This window comes from Xenopus laevis, chromosome 6L (genome assembly GCF_017654675.1).
Source record: "Xenopus laevis strain J_2021 chromosome 6L, Xenopus_laevis_v10.1, whole genome shotgun sequence".
Classification (NCBI taxonomy): Eukaryota; Metazoa; Chordata; class Amphibia; order Anura; family Pipidae; genus Xenopus; species Xenopus laevis.
The window spans coordinates 47544023-47568743 of record NC_054381.1 but is presented as its reverse complement, the minus strand read 5'-3'; the positions used below and the strand labels follow the sequence as shown (position 1 = coordinate 47568743).

Here is a 24721-nt window from a genome sequence, read left to right as displayed (position 1 = left end):
TATTATCAGCTTAGTCATTCGTCTATGGACTTGTGTTTATCTATTTCAACAATGTTCCTTTAGAGCACTGGAAACCAAAACCACACTTCATATAAAAGATGACTTTATATCCTTTTCTCTCATTTAAAGGGGACCCGTCATCCCAAAAAAATATTTTAAATCCTATTTTATCATGTTAGTCAAGCAAAATTAACTAATTATTAACTAATTATAAATTATTTGAATATTGTTTCCGTTAGTCTGGGAACTCATAATTATATCAAGCAGACAGGAGCCATTTTGTGGACACTGTTATTAAGACAAGCCTTGTATCATCTCAGAATCTTGTTTGTGCACCAGAATGGGGGACCTGATGTCCATCCCCATGCCCTGGCTACACAATTAAATGGGTAAGAGAACTGAGGGAATGTAGGGAGAGCAGTGACATCTAGGAAGTGCTGAATGGAAAGTGAAAGTAATTGCCTGCCCCACCACTATACCTAGGCATAGAGGAGGGGCAGGCAATATTTGATTGACAGCTGAGATTTTTAAATGAGTTTACAACCGCGATGAATACTTTAATAAAAATAATAATTTTGATTTCATGTTTATTTGAAAAGGTGAAAAGGACTTTTATTATACAGCTTTTTATGTCTGGGTGACAGGTCCACTTTAATACAGGACAATATGTTGCTGGTGTTACTGTATTACTTGGTACTGCTACGTTTATTATCAACCCATGTGCCTAAATCAAGGATTTGCGTATCTTAGTCAATAGAACTTAGCAGGGAAACATCAAGAGAACCTCCAGCAACACTGACTCTATATTCAATCAGAACCGCAGGATCTCTATTGCCGCATCTTCATAACCACTTCAGTGGTACCTGCCAGTATTTGTTTAGTCCGCCACATTACTGCTAGCTTCCACGTTCTTTGATATATTGGTTGGCGTACATTTAAGATGCAGGCTTCTAAGGAAAGAGCCACTATCATATGCCCCCCTTAGAGTATATGGGAAATTATTGTATTGCAAGGCAATGAAGAATTTGTAACAAACATTGCTATCCAGAAACAGAAGCATGGACAAAAATTAGACAAAATATTTGTGTTGCCTTTTTTGTACAAATATGTATCAAATGGCAAAAATATTTGCAAACTTTGGCCCATTTTTGTTTGCATTCACAGGTTTCAGAATATTAAGGATTGGGTATTTTCATGGGGTTGTTCACCTTCCAAACATTTTTTTCATTTGAGTTGTTTTCAGATTGTTCCCCAGAAAAAAAGACATTTTTTTCAATCACATTTTTTTTTTCGTACCGTTTTTTCAAAATTTAAGTTTAAAGTTGAATGTTCGTGTCTCTGGTGTTTGAGTCTGACAGCTCAATAATTCAGGGGCAGATTCTGAACTGTTACAATTATGCAACATATAGTTGATACATTTTTCAGCAGCATCTGTGAAGTATTAGTAACTATTGTATCAATTCTAACAGCTGCCTGTAATAAAACTCAGGGATTCTGCTCAGCAGGGACAAAGATAAGAAATGTATAAACTAAATGTATCAATTTAGAACAGTTAAAGGGTCGGTGACCCCGCCCTCGCAGAGATGCTTTAGAAGGTGAAAAATACTTTACACTTCAAAACAATATTAGTAACATAGTCACACATAAAAAATAGAACGTAATTAGAAAAAGTCTTTATTTCTAGTAAACTGTCTGAAACCAACTGAACTGAAAAAGTTTTGGAAAGTGAACAACCCCTTTAAGTTGCATTTATTTGGCTTTGCTGTGATGCTCCCCACCTTCAGTTAAGTACATTTTAACCAAACAGATAACGTCTGCCCTTCAAGCCACATTATAACTAGTATTCTACAAATCTTAGCCTGGCTTTATCAGCTCAAGCTACAGTAACTAGAGTAGGTGCTGTTTTCTGTTAATATCGTAGTGGCAACATGTTTTTTTTTTTTTAAACATAAAAAAGGTGTGCATTAAAATATAAAAAAGCATAGTTAAAAAAGTGTTATTTTCCCCTTAAATAAACCTTTAAAAAAAGGCACAAAAACACCACTGATTTCAAAATCAGTAGAGACCAGTATGTGGGCATATCATTGGTACCAGTAGCTTTATCTAGAGAGCTCTATAAAGACAGAAGTACTTGTCCCTCCTGCCAAAACTAGTTCTCATTGTCATGACAAATTTAAAGGAAATCATTTCAGCAAGATAATTGCACTTTGGTAATATCTATTAAAAATCCTTTTTTTGAAAGAAATTTTTTAATTTATATTTATTATAAACACTTATTTCCAAGCCACCCCTTTAAGGAAAGTAAAGAGGATAAAGGAAGTCTAAAACTAAAAAACAAAACTTTAGCTTCCCCATTCAGAAATAATAATATCTCAAAACAAAGCAATCTGGCTCTTCTGCTCGGAAGCAGTGATGAGTGAACCTGCCCTGCTTTGCTTCACTCAAAAACATGTGGGAAAATATTTCAAACAGCAAAAAAAACTGCAGTGTTTTTCTGTGGCTACCTTTTTCATTCCAAATACATTGTAGTCTATGGGCATTTTTTCATTGAGACTTTTTTTTTCACAGCAACTTTTTCTGTGCAGATTATATTGGTCTATAGGCTATAATCTCATTGGAAATTATTTGCAGCGGTTTCACAAAAATTTTCACCAATGGAAAAATGCAGAATTTGCTGCAAATTCATACCTGGAGAAAAGTTTTGCTCGTAATTACTTGGAAGTATGCCTATGAAAGTTTTTTATTCATCCATATCATGGTATATCTAGTAGAAGTAAATCTAGAACAACTGGACTTCCGGAGGAATCATTGAAGACGTTTCACTACTCATCTGAGCTGGTGTGGGAAGTTCTCGGCATATAAACTCTTCCAATAATCCAATCACAATGGTGCAGTGTAACTATCCAAACGTCTTCAATGATTAATCAGCAAGCCCAGTTGCTCTAGATTTACTTCTACTAGATATTACTTGGAAGTTATAAGCAGGGTTTGGACTTTCAGACATCATGAAAGCAGGGTGCATGTTTGTTTCTCACTGTGGCTTCTACCTGTTGTAAGGCAAAGCAAACACACAGCTTTCATGCATCACTGATCTGTGCAAATGGAAACAGGGAAAAGTTCAATTCAAAAGCTTGCATAAATCGCAGAGAGATCATACAGAGATATTTGAGAAATCTGAAATCTGTTTTGGTTTGTAGACTTTTTTCCCCCTAAGTTTTCTCTTCTCTTCTTTAAATTAATTAGATATTAGAGAGAGGTTAATAACTTGTATTTACTACAATCCTAACCTTTATTTTCTGGGGACAATGTAAGTATGTATTTTAATGTCTTTTATCCTAATCATTTCATTTACAGCCATGGCCACTGATCTACTATTAAGAAAATAAACCATGAGATTTAGACATACTGTACCTTACTACAGTAATCTGTAACTTTTCTATCAAATAATGTAACATGCTGTTTCTAACATTACTATATTTCCTTTTTTGAATTTGGTCATATGCTTTTTGTATTTGATTTTACAGCATGTTTCATACTGTCACTTATACTGTTCTGGTGCAAGCTTGGGTTTGAGGTATTTTGTGCAATGAGATTGTTATAGGCATTCAAAAGATGTTGGCACCCATATGTCAGATTTGTTAATACTATTTGTAAAACATGCTTCTAGGGCAGAAGGAGTTTTATTTCTTTCCTTGGCTGCAGTCACTAGACATGGGAGTAGGTTCTCCCAGAGTCGGTAGCCCTGCAAAAGATTTTGCCCTCGTGAACTACATTAACTCCCCTACCCTGTATCTGGGCCAGCTATTTACCACTCAACCCCCAATTTCTGGCTGCTAACTAACCCTTCTATTGCTTCAATTATTATTCTAATAAATTGCAAAGTGCTTTCCGTTCATTCATATTCGCACCCACCCACTACCTTTTTCTTAAAGGGGTGAATACTCCTACACTATGTCAAGATATGACCTTGTTCAGAGTATATTTGGGTTTTTTTTCTCTTCAGTTCAGAAGAATTCCACATTAATTGGTTTTGGCTCTGTTGAGGAAGCAAAGCACTCTATGAGATGAATATTAAAATGTCCCTCAGCCATTCATCTCAAAGGAACATACAGCACCTGTGTAAGAGTGAAGTGCATCATGAAATGAAATATACATTTATTAAAAGGAATACTGTTCATAATCAAGTAGAAAACAAATAAATTAAGGCCCACTTTCCAGTTTTAGTTGTTCATTAAAGGAAAACTATACCCCTCAAATAATATAGGTCTCTATAAAAAGATATTGCATAAAACAGCTCATATGTAAAACACTGTTTCATGTAAATTAACCATTTTCATAATAATGTACTTTTTTAGTATTATGTGCCATTGGGTAATCATACATAGAAAACTGCCTTATTTAAAAAATAAGGGCCGTCCCTGGGATCGTTTGATTTACGGTGCACACAAACAAAGCAAACAAACCATACATGTTAGGTCACATGAGTTCTGTCTTTTGCTTCCACACTTCTTCCTGTTACAGTTAGAGCCGTGTTATTTCTGGTCAGGTGATCTCTGAGGCAACACACAGACCATCATAAAATGGTGGTTCAAGACAAGAGATGTAAAACGACAATATTTACTGGAATATCTATTTATATTTTAAATAGATATTCCAGTTTGATAAGATTCTTTAATATTCCACCTTATTTGATAGACACTGTTGCTCAAGTATTCATTTTGGGGGTATAGTTATCCTTTAATAAGGCCCCTAAGTGTGGATACATTTAGATTAAGTGACACGGTGCCAAAGTAAGGGACAACAATTTTTTTAAGGAAATTTTATGCTCAAGGGTGAAAAACATTTTAAAAAGAATAGAAGCAGTTTTAGAACACAGTGTTTTTTCCAGCACAAGTCAGCAGAAATGTGGCCATCTATTGCTGGTTAGGGTTGGGTGCAGGTCAAACTGGAAATGTACACATCTGCTCTGCTCCTGAAGATCCCCTGTCTTAAAACCAGAGGCACACACAGAAGTATTGTATGGAGCAAGAAGACAGGTAGGTAAGTCCTAGCAAAATGAAAGAAAATGAAAGAAAACATAATCATTTCATTCACTGAAAAAATTTTCCCATCAGAGATCATTACTAGTATCATCTAGATTAGATTTGCAAGCTAAGTAAATTTAAAGAAGAACTAAAGCTCAACAAAAAAAGTAAATTGAAATGATACACGAGGGCTCATTTAAATCACAAAAGTGTGCAAAGTGCAAAAAAGGGCCACAATCAGGTGTATTGGTGAGTGGTGGGAGGATGAGACACTTAGGGGGTTATTTACTAGACTCTATTTTGTTTTTTTATAAAATCAGACTTAAAAAAATCACAAATTTTTCTGAATTTATTAAACCCTGAGGATGGAAAAGTCAGAATCTGAAAATCCGGCATCTCAGACCTGTCGAGGTTGCATGTGAGTCAATGGGAGAAGGCCCAATGATTTTTTGATGTGCTCTGGGTTTCGTGCAACACCCTGAAGTTTTTGTAGTTTTCGTGTTAAAATTCCAAAGAAGCGGGAAGTTCGTGAAAATCAGATGGAAAAAATCTGAAAAAATCGTGAAATTCGGATTTTTTTCATGCAAAACAATTTTTCTGGAAAATGTAATAATAATTAAGCATAAAAAACCAGAGTGGATTTGATCAGAGTTTGTAGCAGAACATATTGAGATAAATTTGGACTTTGATAAATAACCCTAGACATCCCCTGTCTGTCCCCTAACTTGCGTGTCATTTAGATGCCGTCTGCTTCTCATGACCCTTTAGTGCTCTAGCACTTGTATCCCAAGATAAAGTACATGACACCTTTTAAATTTTGGGCTTATGTACCAACCCACAGCCATATAGTTCTTTAGTAGTGACGTCCTTTAACTCTACCTTTTTTTTCCACATCTATTACATACTGTAAAGGCTTATAAGTTACTCTAAATGTTGCTTTGTTGACATGTAGGTAATGTTCTTCTCTTCTGTCATGTTCATTGCAGGTAATTTAGATATATAGACATATTTTTCTGCTTATGGAGGAAGTTGATGTGTTGTGCAACATGGATTTATTGAATCCCATCTGGGGTATTTTTGCAGGTGGTCTGCAGGGTGAGGTTGCATTATGTGCTAAACTTGAAGTGTCACCAACCGTGAATAAAATAATTTGTCCTGTTGAAATATATCCCAAAGAAACCTATACAACATTTTTTTCATAAATATTTTGTGCATGAGCTATCCTTGTGTTTATTGAACACATTCCATAGAAATTATACATAGAAAGTAAGTATGCCCTGAATAGATTAACCCAACCTGCAATTGTGATAGGATAACAAACATTTTTCAATACAGAGTGGAATTTAATATACAGTCATTATGTGCAATAAAAGTGTTAATTTTTTATTTAACCACAGGAACGAAGCACAAAACTATGGTGGAGGCTCGAAGTGGATGTGGAACAATTAAAGCCTTTCCACGAACAGGAATAAAAGGCAAAGTACTCATTAACAAGGGAAGCACTGGCTTACAAAACAAAACTTTTCACTGTGAAATATGTGATGTTCACGTTAATTCTGAAACACAGCTTAAACAGGTAAAGAACCACGGAAAGTGAACTAATTCTGGTTTCTATTTCAAAGTATTAAAATACCTTTAGAATAGGTGAAATCAAAGGAAATATTAAATAATTAGCCCATTTGTTTCTGTTGTGCTGAGAACATACATCTACATACGTCTAAGGTATTTTTTAGCATTCCATTCATGGGAAGGGTTAATGGACACACAGGCTAAAGCCCCTTTCAGGCGAAAACGGCATTAGATACATTTTGTCTACTTACAAGAAGTAGTGATGGGCGAATTTATTCGGCAGGCGCGAATTCACGGCGAATTTGCGCGATTCTCTGCCAGCCAACAAATTTGCGAAACGCCCGCGAAAATTCGCGTAAAAATTCGCCGGCGTCAAAATTTTTTTTTTTTGAAAAAACGGACGCCAGCGTCAAAAACGGGCGCCGGCGTCGAAAAAACGGGCGCCGGCGTCAAAAACAAGACGCCGGCGCCGTTTTGCGAATTTTTCGCCGTTTTGCGAATTTCTAGCGAAATTCGCAAATTTTTCGGCGAAGCGAAACGGCGCAAATTTGCCCATCACTAACAAGAAGTCCTTCTAACTGTATTGGATTCCCTGAATTTATATAGTCTTAGTTTGACCCTAGACTTAAAATACGAATGATTTCTGTAGAGGGTGAACATTGTTAGGTTGAGGTATATGAAGTTTCAGTGGTCCAAAAAGTCAGGGATTTGAAATGTACCACTTGAAACAGCTTGAGCGACTTGAGTTGTTTGCTGACTGCAAATATATATCCCGAGGGGAACTCTGAATTATGAAATGTATAAATATAATTCATTGTGACTGGCGTTATTTTTCAAGAATTGCTTAAAATAGACTCTATGGGAGATGGCCTTCCTGTAATTCTGAGTTTTCTAGATAACAGGTTTCTGAATACGGGATCCCATACCTTACATAAATACAAAAAAATCAAGAGCAATATAATTCATTACTACTAATGAGCAGGATTGGATTTCAAACAGCCCAGTTCTCTTCTCATCTGAAACACAAAATGTATTTAACGTCTACAGAGGCCAGGATTGCCTTTTAGAAGCAGGGTGCTTTCATACAGCCAAGACCAGAAAATCATGCATCACAAACACATAGCGGCAGATTTGTTCATTTTAATGTTGTGATTTTGCATTGATCTTTGTAGATTTAAGGTAACCAGACATTTAAATTTTGAAAATATTTGATGACGAAAAAATGTTGCGATCATGAAAAAAACAAATGGTAAAAGCTGTGATTGCTGGAAAGGCCAGTGTTTGTGATTTGCACAACTGCATCAAAACCACTATTCAGAGATTAAAATATTTGTCCCCTAGGGTCTGAGAGATTAGGCCGTAACTGGGAATGTAGTGACAAACAGCACAAGAGTAGAGGTTTGGCAGCTGTGGACTCGATAACTGTATAGAAATCTTTTTTAAGAGGCCCTTCTGGCCTCTCTAAACTTTAAGTGAATATCTTATTATTTGTGGAGCCCTCTCCATGCCTGAAATTGAAGCAGCCCATTGTTATTGGAAAATATCAGTTGAGGACACTAAGGGATTGGCATACAAATACAGTAGAACCCGCATTTTATGTTTTTCAGGTAACATTTAAGAAAATGTAAAATCAAGGAAATGCATTATGCATTATATATTGGTGGGACCACCAATATATAAACCTAAATTCAGGAGGTGTAAAATCAAAGGTTTCGCTGTATAGCTTCTTATTTCTACTAGATGCTGTGTATCATAGCCAGGATAAATGAAAATGTAGACACATGTCTAAAATGAATACTACTGAACATGATCACTGAATAATGAAATATAAATACTATGAAGTATATCCGTTTAGCTTTTAATAACCTTTGATACCTGAAATCCAATGCTCGGTGCTTTTGTTTGAAAATATACTGTACCTGATACTCGGTTACTTTCTTGAGTTTTAGTGTCATTATATTCTTGAACATTGTTAAACTGCTGATTTCTGTTTAGGGGCTTTGTGAAATGCATTATTTGGCACAAAGATAAAGAGCAAGAGAATTACAGTAACTTATTTTTAAAGTTAGTTTGTTTGAAATGACTTGTGTAGGCCAATGTCTATAACCAGTTACGATAATGCACAGTAATGTACTACCAAATTTACATATAAACCTTTTTTTAACAGCAACAAAGCCTGTTTGAATTAAACGCAGGGGGAGTTTGGTGCTTTGGCATCTTAGTAGCTCAGGAGATGACTTCATGTCAACCAAATGTAACCCCTTTGCTTGCTGTGCCAATCAACTGAAAATGGTTGTGCAATCACTTGTTACGCTAAAATGATATGTAATGGTGCATATTTCCAAGGGCCAATCACCGAGGTGCTTGCAGGAGCACTTCCAATTAATTTCCATAGTAAACAATGGAGGAAATTTCAGATCATTTAGCATCACCACCCCAAGCTATTTAAAACTGTAGATACCAAAGTACTTAATAATGAATACTAATGCTTCGTCTAATGGCATTATGTTTCAATGCTATGCAGAAAAGGCCAACATAGTTCATAGTAAACATTAATTGAATATATTACGGAATACATGATCTCATTCAAAAGCATGACACTTTTAAAATTGTCCCTGTTTTAGATTCCAACTGGTTCAAATAATTAGAGTTCTGAGCATTGGACACAGATGTAATTGTTTATATGTAACCCTGTAGGGTTAAACACCCATGCATATTGCAAAAGAAACTGGGTGAAATAACTGATAGAAGGGTCAAGAATGCTGCAAATGAAGTAGTAAATTATGTTAGGTTAAATAGACGCAGAGTATTTTGCCTTAAACATTCACCATTTGTTGTTCATTCTAATGAAAGGTTGTGTTAGCAGCAATTCTGTATAACTTTAAGCAATGCATGCAGGAATTGACCACAAAGATATCTTGTTAATGCTGAGGGAAAAGACATTTCTTTTTTTATGCAAAGTTAGAAATGGAAGGGGTCTGTGAAAGGTGAGATCATTACTAATATATAATGGGATATTATTAAAGGCAGTGCTGTCCAACTTCTGTGGTACCTATGGCCATTATTTTTCTGGCCTATGTAGGAGCATAGGGCAGACAGCGTATGGCACACACAGGGAGCATAAGGCAGGCAGAATATGGCACACACAAGGAGCATAGGGCAGATAGAGTATGGCACACACAGGGAGCATAAGGCAGGCAGAATACAGCAGGAGACAGTGGAACAGTGAATCTGGACAGTTGAACAATTCATACTGTGCTACATACAGTGACACAATGCTGATGCCTCTCCATCAGTTTGTATGAGTATGAACAGGTGAACAATGTGGACAATTTCAGTCTGGGTCTGAGGGTGAACAATACAGGGCTTTAGGGTTGTGAACAATTGAGGTGTCACAAGTATGAACAATGCAGGGGGGGATTATAAATATTAACAATGCAGTGGAGATTACAGGTGTGAACCTTACTGTCTAATTTGAGATGTAAACAGTGCAGGGGCCAGTTAATCTCAGTACTGGTACCTTAAAGATGACACATGGTATGCAGTCGCAGCAGGCAGACTTTCGTGTGAGGGGCCACACTGGGGGTTGAAGCAAATCATTTAGTTGTGCCACCCTGGTTCATCAATGTAATGGAAACACCTTAGTTTACCCTACCTTACCTCATCTTTGCCATTATAAAGAATAATTTGAAATTGTTTATTTTCACTGAGTTTACCCCCCTTTTCCTTTATAAACAGGGCAATTTAGTCAAAGTTCCCTATCTACTTTTGAACAAACACACCCCTCCCTTTTATAAACAGCAGCCTTTGGGCAGCTCCTTATCACAGGGCTTCTTAGTGGACTGGTAATTCGTTTTATCAGATCATCTTGTGCATCTTGTAAAGTGAAAGTGGTTTAATTTGCTTGATTAGTGCCAGAAATACCAAAACACATATAGGCAACACATTGCTATATATTCAACACATGCCCTATCCATTCAGCTCATAGTGAAAGGGGGTGTATTCTATCTCCTCATTGGGCTTTAATGCTGAAAATGGGTAACTAGTTTGAAAATTATGATTCAGTTTTACAAGCAACACAGAATAGTAGCTGAACATTGTTGGTAGCCTATTCCAATATCATTATAAGCTTCTTATAACACAGAGCACTGTATTTATTTGGACATGACAGACATGACGTTCCATAGAAAGAACCTTAACAATAATGTATTAGTGTGTTACAGAAATTGTTGTATTTGTCTTAATTGCAGATTGCTCACTGTTTTTACCCAATATTTCTTGCAGCACATTAGCAGTAGAAGGCACAAAGACAGAGCCGCTGGGAAGCCTCCAAAGCCAAAATATAGTCCATATAATAAACTTCAGAAGTCATCTAATCCAGTTGCGGTAAGCAAATCATTTACTTCCTTTTTGGAAGATTAATTTGTTTTATTTGCTTTATAAAATGTAGAGAAGCAGTGCAGGCACTCATCAAGCAAATTCTGGTGTCATACGCCCTTATGCTGATCTTAAAATACCATGGGGGACATGTAATAAAAGTCGTAAAGGTAAAAAAAAGTTGCATAAATAAGAACAAAAATTCTTATTTATATAACTCAATGTAAAAGTATTCATTAGTTATATTGTAAATAAAACAGCCTGCTTAAAGGTTATATATTTTTTGACTCATAAACACATTTTTAGGGATGCACCGAATCTAGGATTCGGGTCGGGATTCGGCCGATTCCTTCTGCCTGGCCGAACCTAATACTAATTTGCATATGCAAATTAGGGGCGGGAGGGAAATCGCATGACTTTTTGTCACAAAACAAGGAAGTAAAACATTTTTCCCCTTCCCACCCCTAATTTGCATATGCAAATTTGATTTGGTTCGATATTCGGCTGAATCTTTCGCGAAGGATTCTGGGGTTCGGCCGAATCCAAAATAGTGAATTTGGTGCATCCCTACATATTCTATTACATACTATACACTATGCCCTGGGGCAGACTGTACAATTTGAAATTATTCTTCCTCTGTTAGATTTTCTGCGTATTTTCTTGTCTATTTATTCTATTTTATAATGGTTTGTTGTTCGAAATACATGGATTAGAAGTTCCAAAATGAATTCTATACAAATGTCAGCCATGGCTTTTCCATGAACGAGATAAAATTAATTTTTTTGAAATTTTACAGATGGAGATTAAGCAAATCCATGTTTTTATCTTTCTTATCTGAAATGTTTATATCAGGAATATGAAATATGCTCTCCATTTTGTTACAATTTACAAAAAAAAAATGTTTCATTAAGTGTTTTAAAGGGTCCTCTGGATAAACCGTTTAGTAGCTAGAAGAGAGGTTTGGTAGGCTTGGTGTTTCATATTAGCAAATAAACTGATAGGGATTATTATCTTAAAGCAACATCTTTCCAATGTTCTCAGTCATCCCCTGAGAGTAACTACAGCTATTAGAACATGCTGCATACTAGAATGGATTTATATCCTCCAGGGTGTTTCACTGTAAAATTGAGATAAGACTTCTGTAAAGGTATTTGTGCTTATCTAAATACAACATGTCTTGCGCAAAAATGCTTTTCATGCTTTTTATTTACTGTATCATCACTTTTTACTTTTCATCTTATTTTTGGCAAAAACAAGACTGTCATGGCAAAACATTTCATAAACTGTTCTAACCTCAACTTTATATTTCTAGGAAATTACCCTTTCCAAGTCTCTGTTATTAACTCTTCGCTCCCTACTAAAATTGTATTGTCTGTTCAATTCCTAATTAAACAGAATCATTTATACATTTCAAATCTCGGACTCCAGTTTTGAGCAGTAGAAATATTATAATGCTTTTAAAGTGTTTTCATGTGAAATGAGATTTGACCAATAAAGACAAAATAACTTCTGTCTTGGGGCTTAAAGGAGAACAAAACCCTAAAAATGAATGTGGCTAAAAATGCCATATTTTATATACTGGACTTATTGCACCAGCCTAAAGTCTTAGCTTGTCAATAGCAGCAATGATCCAGAACTTCAAATTTGTCACAGGGGGTCACCATCTTGGCTCTGAGCAGCTGTTGAGAAGCTAAACTTAGGGGTCGTCACAAATTTTCAAGCAGAAAATGAGGTTGGCTTGTAAAATAAGCTGATGCTAAAAATTAGATTGTCATGTTAGTTGCACTGATTTCTGTGCTGTCATGTAGTAATTATATGTATTAATTACTAATCAGCCTTATATTATGACATTTCCATTCTATGTGTACTGTATATTGTAAGTTGGTCCCTAAGCTCAGTAAGTGACAGCAGCACAGAGCATGTGCAGTGAATCAGCAGAAAAGAAGATGGGGAGCTACTGGGGCATCTTCAGAGACACAGATCTTTACTGCTAAAGGGCTGTGGTTGGCTTGGCTGGTACAGAAGCCCAACACATATTGTACAACATTTCTAGCCTATTTCTTTAGTTAAGCTTTAGCTCTCAGTTAAAGGGGGTCTAAAGTAATTTTCTAAAAATGTAAATAGAGGTTCCTTGTGCTAAATTAAACAATTTTGTAATTTATGTCCAATAAAAATGTTGTATCTGTTTTAAGGTGCATGTGATCATATTTGCTACTTTATCCTTTATCACCATGCCCCTTAAAGTATGGCTGTCCAACTTGCCAGTGCTTGCTGGGCTCCCCCTCCGATGCTTACCTGTTAGATATGGCTCCAGGGTGGTCTAACCCACACATAAATATATAATCATTCATAAATTGCTGCTCCTAAGGTCACCATGTAATTACACTTTTAAAATTGGCTTTAGATGCCCTTTACTTTAAAGAAACTCATTTTATTAGATTTAAATTTAATCAATAATATGATAATACACATGAGCCATAAATGTCTTATAAATTGTAGCCATTTATATAGTGATATTATCAGTTATAATCTAATGATATAATCTCTGTCAAATCTGATTTATAAAAGCACTCAACTTTTGCATGGCCACATAACTCCTAAGGGACTTCTAATTTCCTTTTATTTTTCAACAGGGGGTACATCATTCTCTATAGTACTAATATACTGTATATATATTAATATAATACACACGAGCCAAAAATATCCTGTAAAATATACCCATCTAAGCATTATGTAGTGATGTCATCAGCTATAATTGGTGCATTGTGATGCCATTTGTGTCCTTATTATATAGAATAATTATACAGAATAATATACCCCAAAATATGAAGATTATTTGAAGTAACCTGAAAGTTCCATGACCTGTGTAAACTTACTTGGCCTGTTGCTTCATGTCTTAAGCTCCCCATAGACGCGACAATTCTTCTTGCCGAACGACTGATTTTAGGGAAGTCTGACCAATCCTTCGAAATTATCATGCAGTTAGTGGGATTCGAATGATCGTACATCTTTTTTCGGCCGACATCTGTCAGGAAATTGATCGGCCAGGTCAAAAAATCTTTGTCGGTCCCAGTACAATCTATCTATGTTTGCAGGGCCAATCAGGCAGCTCCCCTTTGTTTTACTGGCAATTTGGTCTTATTAGTTGTTGGTAAATTCGAACGATTGTTCCGAGAAGATTGTGGTCTCACGATCAGGATCTGATCTTTTAAAAATCTCAACATCTATGGCCAGCTTTATGGTCATGGAACTTTTCAGTGACTTCTAATATCCTTATATTTTTCATTGTGATACATTATTTCTTATATAATATGACCATTCTTCTACTTCTACTTCTTATAAGTTTAGTATTTTTACTACAAGTAATAATAATATATAAACATACAGTATTACTGCTTGTTAATACTGTCTAATATTATTTTTAAGCAAGATAAGTAATTTATATAGAACTTTATGATGTTCAAAAAATACACTTCTCTTCAGGCAATTCAGTTGACATTGAACTAAATTTTTTTAAAAGTAATTTTTATTTAATATATCAAGCACATAAATCAATATAATACAGGTATGGGACCTGTTATCCAGAATGCCTGGGGTATTCCAGATAACGGATCTTTCTGTAATTTGGATCCTCATAGCTCAAGTCTACTAGAAAATCATGTAAACATAAATAATCCCAATAGACTGGTTTTGCTTCCAATAAAGATTAATTATATCTCAGTTTGGATCAAGTACAAGCTACTGTTTTATTATTACAGAGAAAAAGGAAATCATTTTAAAAAATGTGGATTATTTGGATAAAATGGAGTCTATGGAGGATCGCCTTTCCATAATTCGGAACTGTCTGAATAATGGGTTTCTGGATTACAGATCCAATACCTGTATAGTTAATTATACAGTAGGAGCAATAGAATAACAGTAGTAATGAGGAATATGTTCTGTTCCACCAAAAAATTAAAGTCAATGGACATTTTTTTCCTCAATTCCATTAAAGTCAACAGGTGTTTTTTTTACCAAATTTACAACGTGAATCGATGCCTGGTGCAAAATTTTTCTCATCACTAAATAACAGCAATAGAAACCAGATTAGGATTTACAGGAAAATCCAATCTGCTGGAAGAGATGTCGTTCCATTTCCTACATTCTCTCCTTCTATCACGTACAATGAACAAACCTAGCATTATTGTGTTAATAAGGCTGGTATTTGAAAGTCAGTGAATAAACAGATGCAATATGGAAACAATTATTGTGAATGTGTTCTCCTTGTGGCAATCAATATTTCTTTACAGTGCACAGCGAGTCATTATTTTTCTGGAGGTCAGCGAAAATGTGCTCACTGGATAATTAGATTGCCATAGGAAAGATGGAACTTTTTAGTTGACGATCCCTTCTCGTTATTATTTCAAACAACGTAAAGTGAGTTAACCTATTTTTTGTATTCGCAGACAAAATTAGCTTTCACAAAACAACGTCTAAAGCCATTGACTCCTCGCATACTACCAAATCCATTGGCAGCCATTGCTGCTGCTGTTGCTATGAATTCTTCCTTCAGTCTGCGAAGCACTCCGGCAGCGACCCTATTCCAGTCTCCAGCACTTCCATCAGCACTTCTGCGACCGGCTCCGGGACCTATACGGACCACTCACACTCCTGTTTTGTTTGCTCCTTACTGAACTTCAAGCAGGGACTGTTTTTCTGCAATAATGATTTTTTTTTTTCAAAAAACAAGACAAACAAAAAAGAACTATGCAGTGCTTATTTATAAATCAAAATAGTTTTGAGCCAGAGGATAAATTGGTCTTAAATAAGAAAGGTCCTATTTTTATTAACAGAAAGTATTCCATAATGTGCAGTTTTTCTGTTGCTCACATGATGTGCCCTTTCCCTTATATAAACTTATTTCCCTGTCAGTGTCTTTCCTGTTTTATAAAGTAATAACCATTTTTTCAGGGTTTTTTTCTCGTTGCTAAGACCATAATCAAGAGCCAATGTACATACAGGACTTCTTTCTGTACTTACAAAAAAAACACACTGTGAAATGTACATTGACCAAACTTCATGCCAATTAGAAACCATTGGGTATTTGCCATTTTATTTGATTCTGTGGATGTCTTGTAAAACATTTGTGCTGTGTCTCACTCATATTGAGTTGCTAACAACACTGCAAATTATTATAATATTAATTGTGTTCATTTGGAGAGCAGCTAATGAATGAGTGGAATTTTATAGCAAAGGCTTTGTGGTCAGTGAAGTGAAAACCATGTATTTGCTCAACAGGAAGTGTGTGCCATATTGGAAAGAAGACTTGGAAGAGTATTCTTGCATATTCATTGCATAAATATGTATTAGCACATTATAGGCTAGTGTGGAGTGGATCAAATTCAGTACTCCGTGTGTCGTATCTACAGTTTGTATACAAGCACTTTTCTTAACATTAAGAGGAATTCTTTTTATTTTTTGTTTACTTTGAACATGGGAATCTAGTAGTTGCAGTCAGTGCTAGAACTATGGGTAGGCTGATGAGGCACATGTAAGGGCGCAAAGTTCTGAAAGTTCTGTTCCTCCAGTGAGACTGTTTATGTCTATTCTGTATGCCTTTCCGCACGTGTGTGCTCATTTGCACTCAAGTCGGGAGTGGAAGGCGACACGACCAGCTGGGTTGCCTAGGGTGCCCAGCACTGGTTGCAGTACAAAGCAGTGCTCATGTTGACTCTCAGGATGTCAATAGGTAGACTAACTGGGACGTGTTGGTGCAAGAGCTATCTGAGCCTTATATCTTTATGGGGCAGGCACTGGGCTCTGTATCATAAATATGTGGCACATGTTTCTAGTGGTAACATCCTGCCTGCGTTAAAAATTATGGGGCAAATTCACTAAAGGGCGAATTTTCGCCTGCGTTGGCTTTGCCACTCTTCATGCCACCAGGCACTAATTCACTAAAATGCGAAGTTGTGTCTCTGCAGCCAAATACTGGCGAAGTTTCACTAATGTTAATTTGTCAGCAGGAAAATTTCTTAGCGAACTTTTGCTAACGTTCGTTTCTGCCTAGCAAATCTTCATTAGTAGTGATGGGCGAATTTATTCGCCAGGCGCGAATTTGCGGCGAATTTGCGCGTTTCGCCGCCAGCGAATACATTCGCGAAACGCCCGCAAATTTTTTTTTTTCGAAAAAACGGACGCCGGCACCAAAAACGGGCGCCGGCGTCAAAAACGGGCGCCGGTGTCAAAAACTAGACGCCGGCGCCGTTTTGCGAATTTTTCGCTGTTTCGCAAATTTCGCGCGAAATTCGCAAATTTTTCGGCGAAGCGAAATGGCGCAAATTCGCCCATCACTATTCATTAGTACACTTACGTTTAGGTCAGTTTGAAAAGGGTGGGTACATATAGGTCGTATAGATGTCTTTATTAGAGATGTTGGTGCAAATTCCTGAAGTGGCCACTTATTATTACACATGTGCAAGGAAGATAGATAAAGACAGAAATATCCTCTAATGCCCTAAACATGAGCCCACCCTAAAACCAATGTGGCATGCCCCTCAATTGGTTGCAAAAAAAATGTTAACACAAAAATCTTTAATAGTTAGAACTTTTGAAGGCAATCTGGCTTTAAAATATAAAAAAACAATTGAGGAGACTATCAGTTTGGCAGGTCTAAGGTGGCAAAGGAAACTCTTTAGCAAATTCGCAGAGTAACGATTGTTCATCTGAGCAAAAATTTGCCCGGTGATAGGGCGCAAAACTGCGCTAGCAATGGTCTCTTTCGACAGCGAATTGTCCTCTATGCCTGTTAGTAAATGGGGCGATGTGCCTGTGGATGGCGCTTTGCCCTTTATTAAATCTGCCCCATATGGCTGACAGCACAGGCCCCTTATTACCTTTCTCAATCAGAGGCCCCAATTTGCCCCCCCTGCAGCTCTGATCATGTGATTAAAATAGACATAAGTAAAACGTTTCAACGTGCAACCGTATTGTTAACCAAACTGAACTCATTTTAAAACCTTAAAAGATCTACTTAGGATTCTTTCAAATGTCAAGGAAATGTAATTTAATTGATATCCAGTATATGTATGCAGTATTATTTACATACAAAATTGTTGCACTTTGAAAATCTTTTATTGAACAAAATATGAATTTTAAAAAGATCTTTTATTCAACAGAGCTCTAACAATTACATATATTTATTGGTACAGTCTGTATATTTCATAACTGTTTGTTTGAATGGCTGACTAATGACCCCTGAATACTATTGCCATATTTCTTGTGCACCTACAGACACCATATGCAACACTGAGGGGCATATTTATCAAGGGTCAAATTTCGAATTGAAAAAAACGTCGAAATTCGAATTCAAAAAGACCAACCGGAATTAAGTTTAAGGGTTTTTTTGGTCGAATTTGGTCGATCTAATTAGATTCAAAGTTTTTTGATTTTTCAAAGTCCACCAATTGACTCCAAATAGGTTCTAGGTCTCCCATGAGTTAAAACAGCAATTCGACAGGTTTTAGATGGCGAATGGTCGAAGAGACAGTACATGATAAATTGCAATATTCAAATTTTTTAATATTTTTCAAATTGGAATCGGAATTCGATTTTTTTTCATTCGAAAATTCACATCGACCTTTGATAAATATGCCCCTATGTGTTCCCCAGTATGTTCACCAGTGGTAAAACATAATTTCACAAAGGTTGAGAACAGACAGGACGCTGAAGCAGAGTTACTGCTGGTGTGCAAATTTATTTTCCACACAACATGTTTCGGACAACATATGCCCTTTTTCACTTGAAAAAGGGCATATGTTGTCCGAAACATGTTTTTTTTTAGTCAGCTGCAGGTTAAACACTGATTGGTGATCATGGGTAACTGCCCAGGTGCAAATTTGCCCACTGTATTTAAATGACCCCACCCCTTGTTATCTTTTTTTTATCTGTGTAATCCTAATGTAGCCTTTATTCGGTTGGAAAAGATTCTTAAAAATGTTTATCCCCTTTCAGTGTTTAGGTTCTCTGCCATTCAAAGGTATTTTTTAAGCTGTACAGTTATCAGACTTTATAAAAAGACATTGCATGTTATATGAGTGCATTTTAATTAGAGGACTCTCTTCTTGTGTTCCATTTAGGGTTTTACACCTTTTACACACAAAGACACATTCACAACCATTCATGGGGGCAAATTCACTAAGATTCGAAGTTGCGCCAGGCGCAACTTTGCCGCGCTTCGCCGCACTTCGCCAGCGCTCCGCAAATTCACTAAAATCCGAAGTTGCGCACAGGGGTAGCGTAAGTTTGTGAAGTTGCGCTACCGTTGATTCGCCAAGCGAAGCGAAGTTTCGCTAGCGATGGTTCATTTACATACGGCGCCAAATTCAAATTTCAATGGAGGAATACGTATCAGCACTACAAATGCCTAGAAAACCTTCAAAACATCAAATAAAAATTTTATTTTGCCCTACACATGTGCCCACTGTCTAGGTAAGTTGCCATGAAAATTTCGATCTTTTTCAGCCTATCACCCATAATGTAGAAAACACGCCAGCGTTTTTTGGGACTTAGAAAAAATTTTGACTTTTTTTGAAGCAATCCCTATCTACTCTATTGCGCTTCGCCTGGTCTGAGGTGGCGAAGGAAGTCTAGCGTAAAAGGTAGCGTTCAGTACACTGCGCGAGTTAGTGAATTTGCGTAGTTACGTCCGTAGCGAAAATTCGCCAGGCGTAAGGGTGCGAAGTAACACTAGCGAATCTACGCCAGCGTTCGTTAGTGAATTTGCGAAGTAACGAAAATGCCCAACGCTAGCGAATTGACGCTAGCGTTCGGCGCTTCGGCGCTTAATGAATTTGCCCCATGGTTTCCTTTCAGTCTATGTGATTAGATATGTCTGTGCAAACAAAAATACGATTATATTTATTTTGTGGAAGTTCATAGTATTTATGTACCTTCTTTTTTACAGTTCAACATATACTGCGGTGGGTCTTTGGGCGTACCTTGTATCTACTTTATTTTAGAGACAGCCACACATAAATTCAAATAGGTCGGTTATTATTCAGTTATTTATTCGAGGTACTCAAGCTAAGATGAGATATTTGTATATTTATTGTCTGTATGTACCCATGAATCTTTGTTGTCGATTCCTTTTACTTAGCCTGTCTGAAAACCTGATCCTTATAACAACCATTTATAATTTGACAGATACAGCCATAAATATTTGTTTTACTGAAAAACCCTAGTAAGCCTTAAAATGGCCGTACAATACGTCCTGCCTACCTGGACCCTGCTGACCTTCTTGGCACCTCCTCAACCAATATTTGGTCAGGAATTGGCTGGGGATTTGCCAGGTTTAAAAATAGGCAGTTAACTATCATGATCCAATAGCTGCCATGTTGATTAAAAAAACAGTTGAGTTTAATTTAGCCCATCACCATTTTGCCAAATAAACAGATCTTTGTAGGTGTTGCTTTCTGATGTCACTGGGGATGACTTTATGGGCTTTATACATATGAGCACAGCATGTGTTTCATGTGTTTTCAAGCATTACTTCTGCTCTTTAAACACACTGTAAACTGATATAATTGCAATGCAAATAGAATTGAGGAATAGTGTTGATTTCTTTAATCCACTGTTGATCAGGGACAAGATAGGTTGCTCCTCATTTCAGTTTAATTAGTGGTTACCTAGTGGTGGGGTTGGACCAGCCAGAGGTGTCAAATGTAAAAGCAAGTAAAAGTTAATTTTGGGGTGTTTGACCCAAATTTGTTTTATTAGAAACTCCCATGGTCAACTCCAGGATGCCCAAGTTCAAGTTCAGTTAGGGTAAGATAAGGATCGAACACTTATTTGCATTTTTAGCGTGTGTCAGTGCTGTGTTTCAATGGTCATGCACCAACAGGGCAGAGTACTAACACATATCCAAATTGTTAGTCCTGGACACAGCTTAGTAGTTTAAGAGAGGGACTGGACACCTCCCAGTGCAGTAGTGTAGGTTGTACCCTGATTCCCAATTTCGTTTTTAATAATTTTTTTGTGCTGGAATACATTATAAATAAATAATCAAATCTTTTGTTAAATAAGCCATATGCATAGGTATAGGTAGGGTCAACCCCTAGATGATTGATCCTCAAGGAAATGTAGAAAAGTCCAAGAACCACATTATTGGTGACATGATACATTACCGCCAAAAGGTAAAATAATAGTAGAAAATATTAAATCCTATTATTGAGTTTGTGGTTATTGGTCCATTTGTCTCAGTAAAATAGATAGTACAGTATGAGCAAAACTTTCTGCCTCAAAAATACGAACCATTTTATTTTTATACTCAATGAAAGCACATTTTACTTATAACCCCTACTGGGGATATTGCCATCTTTAGAGAAAAGCTCATCCAAAGGATACAAGAGGCATCTCTTCTTGATTTTTCCATTTTAGCTTGAAAAATGAACTGCTGAAAGCTTGCTGTGATTATCATCTGAGCCAGTCATAGCACCAGCTCTATGCCTTTGTTTTGCTTCATCTCATAAGGCACATACAGTACAAACTTACATACATGTTCACAAGTGTTTACTTTGTACGTCTGTTAAAAAACACACAGGTAAAGGCTATTAAAGAAGAAAGATATGAAGTTGTCAGGAACCCCCTGTTATTCTAGTTGCTTGCATACTACCCTGGGCTGGCACTCCCCCCAAGTAGGAGAGGTCCCGAGGTATTTTATTAAAGGAGAATTCAACCCTAAACTTGAAAAAACCCTACCCTCCTACCCTACATAGACCCCCTCCCTCCAGCCTAAGTGTTACCCCAGGCAAATGCCCCTAAGTTTTACTTACCCCTCGGTGCAGATGCGTGGATCAGAGTTCACGGGAGCCATCTTCAGCTGCTTCGGTCGTCTTCATAATGAGACCAGCACTTCAGCAATTTTCGTGAATTTTGGCGCATGCGCAGTCGACGCTATACAGAAAATTGTTCCAACTGCGCATGCTCCGACATAGCGGTCTCATTCTGAAGATTTCCGAACAGAAGAGGATGTCGTCCGTGAACTCTGATGCCTGAATCTGCACAAAGGGATAAGTAAAATGTTAGGGGCATTTGCCCAGGGTAACACTTGGGCAAGGGGGGTCTATGTAGGGTTGAGTTCTCCTTTAAGGATGAGCACATGCATAGAACAGTAATAAATCATTCGGTAACTAACAAGTTCTGCGTAACTTGTGCTCTCACCCAAAGTGGGGAAGGGGATACCCGGGACACTGGAACTATAAGGTGGCAAAGCACTTAAAGGAAAACTAACCCTGGTTGCCTCATCTTTCAGAGAAGAGGAGGGCTGGCCAAGGTAGGAAGTAAGCAACTAGAATTATTTGCAGTGCCGATTCTGTAGAAGGAGTCTCCTGAGGTGGCTCCTGCAATGCCGCCCCCCTCGCCGGCTTACCTGTTGGGTGGGGAGACAGGAACACTAGTGCGGAGAGGGCAATTGCGCTCTCTCGCAATAGAACAGCCGAATTTCTAGTTTAAAAACCGGAAATTCGGCTCTTAAAAGTACCGGAGCGGCTTTGGGGGAACAAAACACTCTATTTCACCCCTCATTCACTTGTACGGCAATCACCTGCCAGTGCAATCTCTGTTATTATTGCCCCATGCGCAGTTGCCTTATATAAATATATATATATATATATATATATATATATATAAAACCCCTTTAAGCTCGTTTTTAAAGTTCTTGATAATTTTTTAATGTTTGTTCAGGCAATTCAGTTACCGGGAGGAGGATTAAAATATTCCATGTTCTGTTTAAAGTTCCTTTATTTGATATATCTCTGATTTTTAGTGAAAAGTCCCATTTATTATTTGCTAGAAATGCCTTTTACCTCCCTACAAAATAACATTCCAAATAATTCTATCGTCTTTTTTTTCCTAATAGTTTTTCATCTATTTGCTTCTGTTATCCATTCCATTTTTGCCATAGTAAACACAGAATACAAAATGTATAATTCATGTTTGTTTGTTTTTTTAAAGAGCAGACATGGTGGTAGAACTGAAGCTTTGTTTGTTTCTGACTGACTCAGAACATGCATTGTTCACTCCTGTGCTGCTTATATAAACATATTAAAGCCACAGTACATATTCTTTTTGCCATTATGAGCTTGTTGTCTTATTATTATGTGATCAAATAGACAGATTCTTAAAGATTTCTTTCAACATTTGCGTGAATCGTTTTATTTTTTTGTACAAAAGCATAGTCTATTTATTGACAAATTCTTTATTGACACCGACCATAAAATCCCATAAAATCATTTTTTTTTTTAAATGAAAGATCCATTATTTCCTAACACTCTGGTTGCAAATTTAAAATATATTTTGGATTGATGTTTAAATAGCCATATATTTCTGTTATTGATGAAAATTATTTCTGTTATTACAGAACTGGAACATTCTTTAAGTTGAATATAAATGATATAAATTGCCATATTTATTATTATGGATAATAGTTACCCACAATCCACATTATTGTAGACAGTGTACAAACTTTTGCACCTGTGACTTTCAGGGGGTTATTTATCAAAATCTGAATTTCTCTGATGTTTTAAATAAAAAAAGTCAGACAAACTAGAATCCACAATTTGCACTTATTTATCATTAAAAAACCACGGAAATATCAGATCGGGAATAACTGCTACTTTTTCGGATTGTCGCCCGAAAAGTCCAAATTTTTTGTGAAATTGCCTGAAAGCCCGAAATGTTCGGTTTATTGTACAAAACCCAGCGCAGACCAAATAGAACCTCTGCCATTGAATTCTACAGGACCTTGACAGTTTGAAGATGGAGTATTTTCGGATACAGACTTTTTGCAGCCTCAGGGTATAATAAAATCTTGAAAAATTGAATTTTTTTTCCACAAAAAATTCAGATTTTATAGAAAAAAGAACTCGAGTTTTTAACATTCGGGCTTTAATAAATAACCCCCTCAATCTCATGGTTAGCTGTTTTTTTTTAACAAATACCCATTTATTTTCATTTTCTGTTTTACTGATGGTAGGGGGTCCATTATCTGGAAACCCATTAAATAATACCTTGCACTTGATGGGGATTTGTTTTATCATTACGGCATGGCATTCCACATTATGGAAAGACCTGTAATATCAAAAACCCTAGGTTACAGTATTCCAGATAAAGGATCTCATACCTGAATATCTAAACCATATTATATAAAGCACATTTTGATTTTTTACAAAACAGCATTTAGACATTAATATGGGGGTCTACATACCTGGTAGCAAGTCATTTCGTTTGGCAACATTACATTTTGAGTTGGAGTAACACATCATAAACATTGGCGATTAAATAAACAAGAACATATTCAGAATCTGTGGAATAAATATAGTGTTTAAAGTTAAATTGGTTTGCCAAATAAAACAGCAGAAATTTGCATATTGTCATTCTCATTATCTTCAAAATTGTATTTGTATTGTCACCGTATTCATTAAATGGTTTATTGTTTTGCAGGTTTCATTTTTGTTTTATGATCCTTGGAAAATGTTCCCGTCTTTATGCTGTTGACTTCAAATAAAAACAGAAAGAATGTTATTCTCTGGGCTCTGCTTTAAAAATGTTGGCTTTGTTGTATACTTTATCTGATACCATTGGAAAAGCATACTATAGGAAAACATGAACATTCATTTTCTTTTTAATTACCGTATATACTCGAGTATAGGCCGATCCGAGTATAAGCCGAGGTACCTAATTTTACCTACGAGAACTGGGAAAACTTATTGACT

At 36.5% G+C, this 24721-nt stretch overlaps 1 protein-coding gene across 2 annotated transcripts in view; it reads left to right on the top strand.

The window, feature by feature from the left end:
• Positions 1-17070, top strand: part of znf385d.L (zinc finger protein 385D L homeolog) — a 191649-nt gene extending 174579 nt beyond the window's left edge. For both annotated transcript variants that reach the window (XM_018267446.2, XM_041566004.1), the window contains 3 exons: positions 6422-6600; positions 10878-10979; positions 15416-17070. In XM_018267446.2, the coding sequence (XP_018122935.1) occupies positions 6422-6600; positions 10878-10979; positions 15416-15643 (509 nt within the window). In that variant the 3' untranslated portion in view covers positions 15644-17070. The remainder of the gene's footprint in view (positions 1-6421; positions 6601-10877; positions 10980-15415) is intronic.
• The last annotated feature ends 7651 nt before the right edge of the window (positions 17071-24721 follow it).